The 1,681-nt window shown below is 46.1% G+C and overlaps 1 protein-coding gene across 1 annotated transcript in view; it reads left to right on the top strand.

Moving 5' to 3' along the window:
- Positions 1-896: 896 nt before the first annotated feature.
- The window catches only part of LOC101863411 (rootletin), a gene marked incomplete at both ends in the record, with an annotated part of 14,801 nt that continues 14,016 nt past the window's right edge, over positions 897-1,681 (top strand). Inside the window, 1 exon segment of the mRNA XM_013091108.2 lies at positions 897-1,144. Coding sequence (XP_012946562.2) covers positions 897-1,144 — 248 coding nt within the window.

Raw genomic sequence — 1,681 nt, 5'->3', positions numbered from 1 at the left:
CACGTCATTTAGACGATCCAGTATGATTCCACGTCATTTAGACGATCCAGTATGATTCCACGTCATTTTAACGATCCAGTAGGATTCCAAGTCATTTAGACGATCCAGTATGATTCCACGTCATTTAGACGATCCAGTATGATTCCACGTCATTTAGACGATCCAGTATGATTCCACGTCATTTAGACGATCCAGTATGATTCCACGTCGTTTCCTCTCTGGTCTGTCCATCCAGGCGCGCGAGGAGACAGAAGCCCTCCACTTTGCATTAAGAACACTCACTTAACCCTTTGACCCCTGAACGCCCCACTAAAGCGTATCTCTCTTCCTGGGTTCCCCGCCCCCCAACATAACCTATCATTGTTGTCACCACTTTCACTGGATCTAGATCTATCCTCGCCTTGGCCAGCTTCCTGATCAATACTTCGTGATCAATACTTCGTGATCAATACTGCTTTCACTTTCTGTTTTGTAATCTCTGTCTAAGTCTTCTTCATCCGATTCTGAATCTCCAGCAAAAAAATTCCATTACCTGCTGGGTACCAAACACCTCAGTTCTAGCCTTTTTTCCACTGGAAGTACGAGGTTCATTCACATTAGCTCGCCTCATTTTTACGGTGAAGTATATCCAATTTTTTCCATAAAATCTTCCACAAACTACACATGTAGAAGCATAGACGACTTATTTGAATAGTTACGGAGCAAATTTAAGATGTATAGCCATTGGCTGTCTGTTTTTAGTGCCTGGCAGGCCTAGAGCTGAGGCCACTAGTGAATCCCACTTGAGAGGGAATCGGGATTTTTGACACGTTTGCGAATCCCGCTCTAGTGGAAAACGGACTCAAAGAGTTAACGGCTCTCATCTCTCAAAGGTACTCACTCTTCTGTCGTTCCAGGCGCGCGAGGAGACAGAAGCCCTCCACTTCGCGCTGCGCAACATCGCAGAGGCGGTCATCAACGACGCTGACCTGACCTTGGTGGAGGAGGAGGAGGGAGGAGCTGGGGGGGAGCGGGGAGCCAGCCCGCAGAGACGCCCCACCTCTCCTTCCTTCCGAGCCTCCTCTGTCTCACCCACAAGGTCAAGGTCACCGTACGCCCGCCTCCGCTCCCCGAACAGGTCCCCATCTCCCACAGCCAGGTCAAGGTCAGTTGGGGCTGTGGTTGTCGTAGTTTTTATTGTAGTACGGGTTTTATGGCACTTGTGACTCATTTAGGTCATTCAAGCACCAAAGATGAGAGGTGTGGTAGTCGCAGTTTAGATTGTAGTACTCGTTTTACTGAACTTGAGACTCATTTAGGTCATACAAGTGCCGAAGATGAGAGGTGTCACTAGAGAGTAACTTTCAAAGAAAAAAAGGAGGAGAGATAAGAACGATAGATGTTTGATAGGAAAGAAGGAGAGATAAGGACGATAGATGATTGATAGGAAAGAAGGAGGAGAGATAAGAACGATAGATGTTTGATTGGAAAGAAGGAGGAGAGATAAGGACGATAAATGTTTCATTGGAAAGAAGGAGGAGAGATTAGGACGATAGATGTTTGATTGGAAAGAAGGAGGAGAGATAAGGACGATAGATGTTTGATTGGAAAGGAGGAGAGATAAGGATGATAGATGTTTGATTGGAAAGAAGGAGGAGAGATAAGGTTGATAGATGTTTGATAGGAAAGAAGGCGGAGAGAT

The sequence above is a fragment of the Aplysia californica genome, unplaced genomic scaffold (assembly GCF_000002075.1).
Source record: "Aplysia californica isolate F4 #8 unplaced genomic scaffold, AplCal3.0 scaffold02127, whole genome shotgun sequence".
NCBI classification, from domain to species: Eukaryota; Metazoa; Mollusca; class Gastropoda; order Aplysiida; family Aplysiidae; genus Aplysia; species Aplysia californica.
The sequence above is the reverse complement of the archived record's forward strand: the minus strand, read 5'-3'. Positions and strand labels throughout refer to the sequence as shown.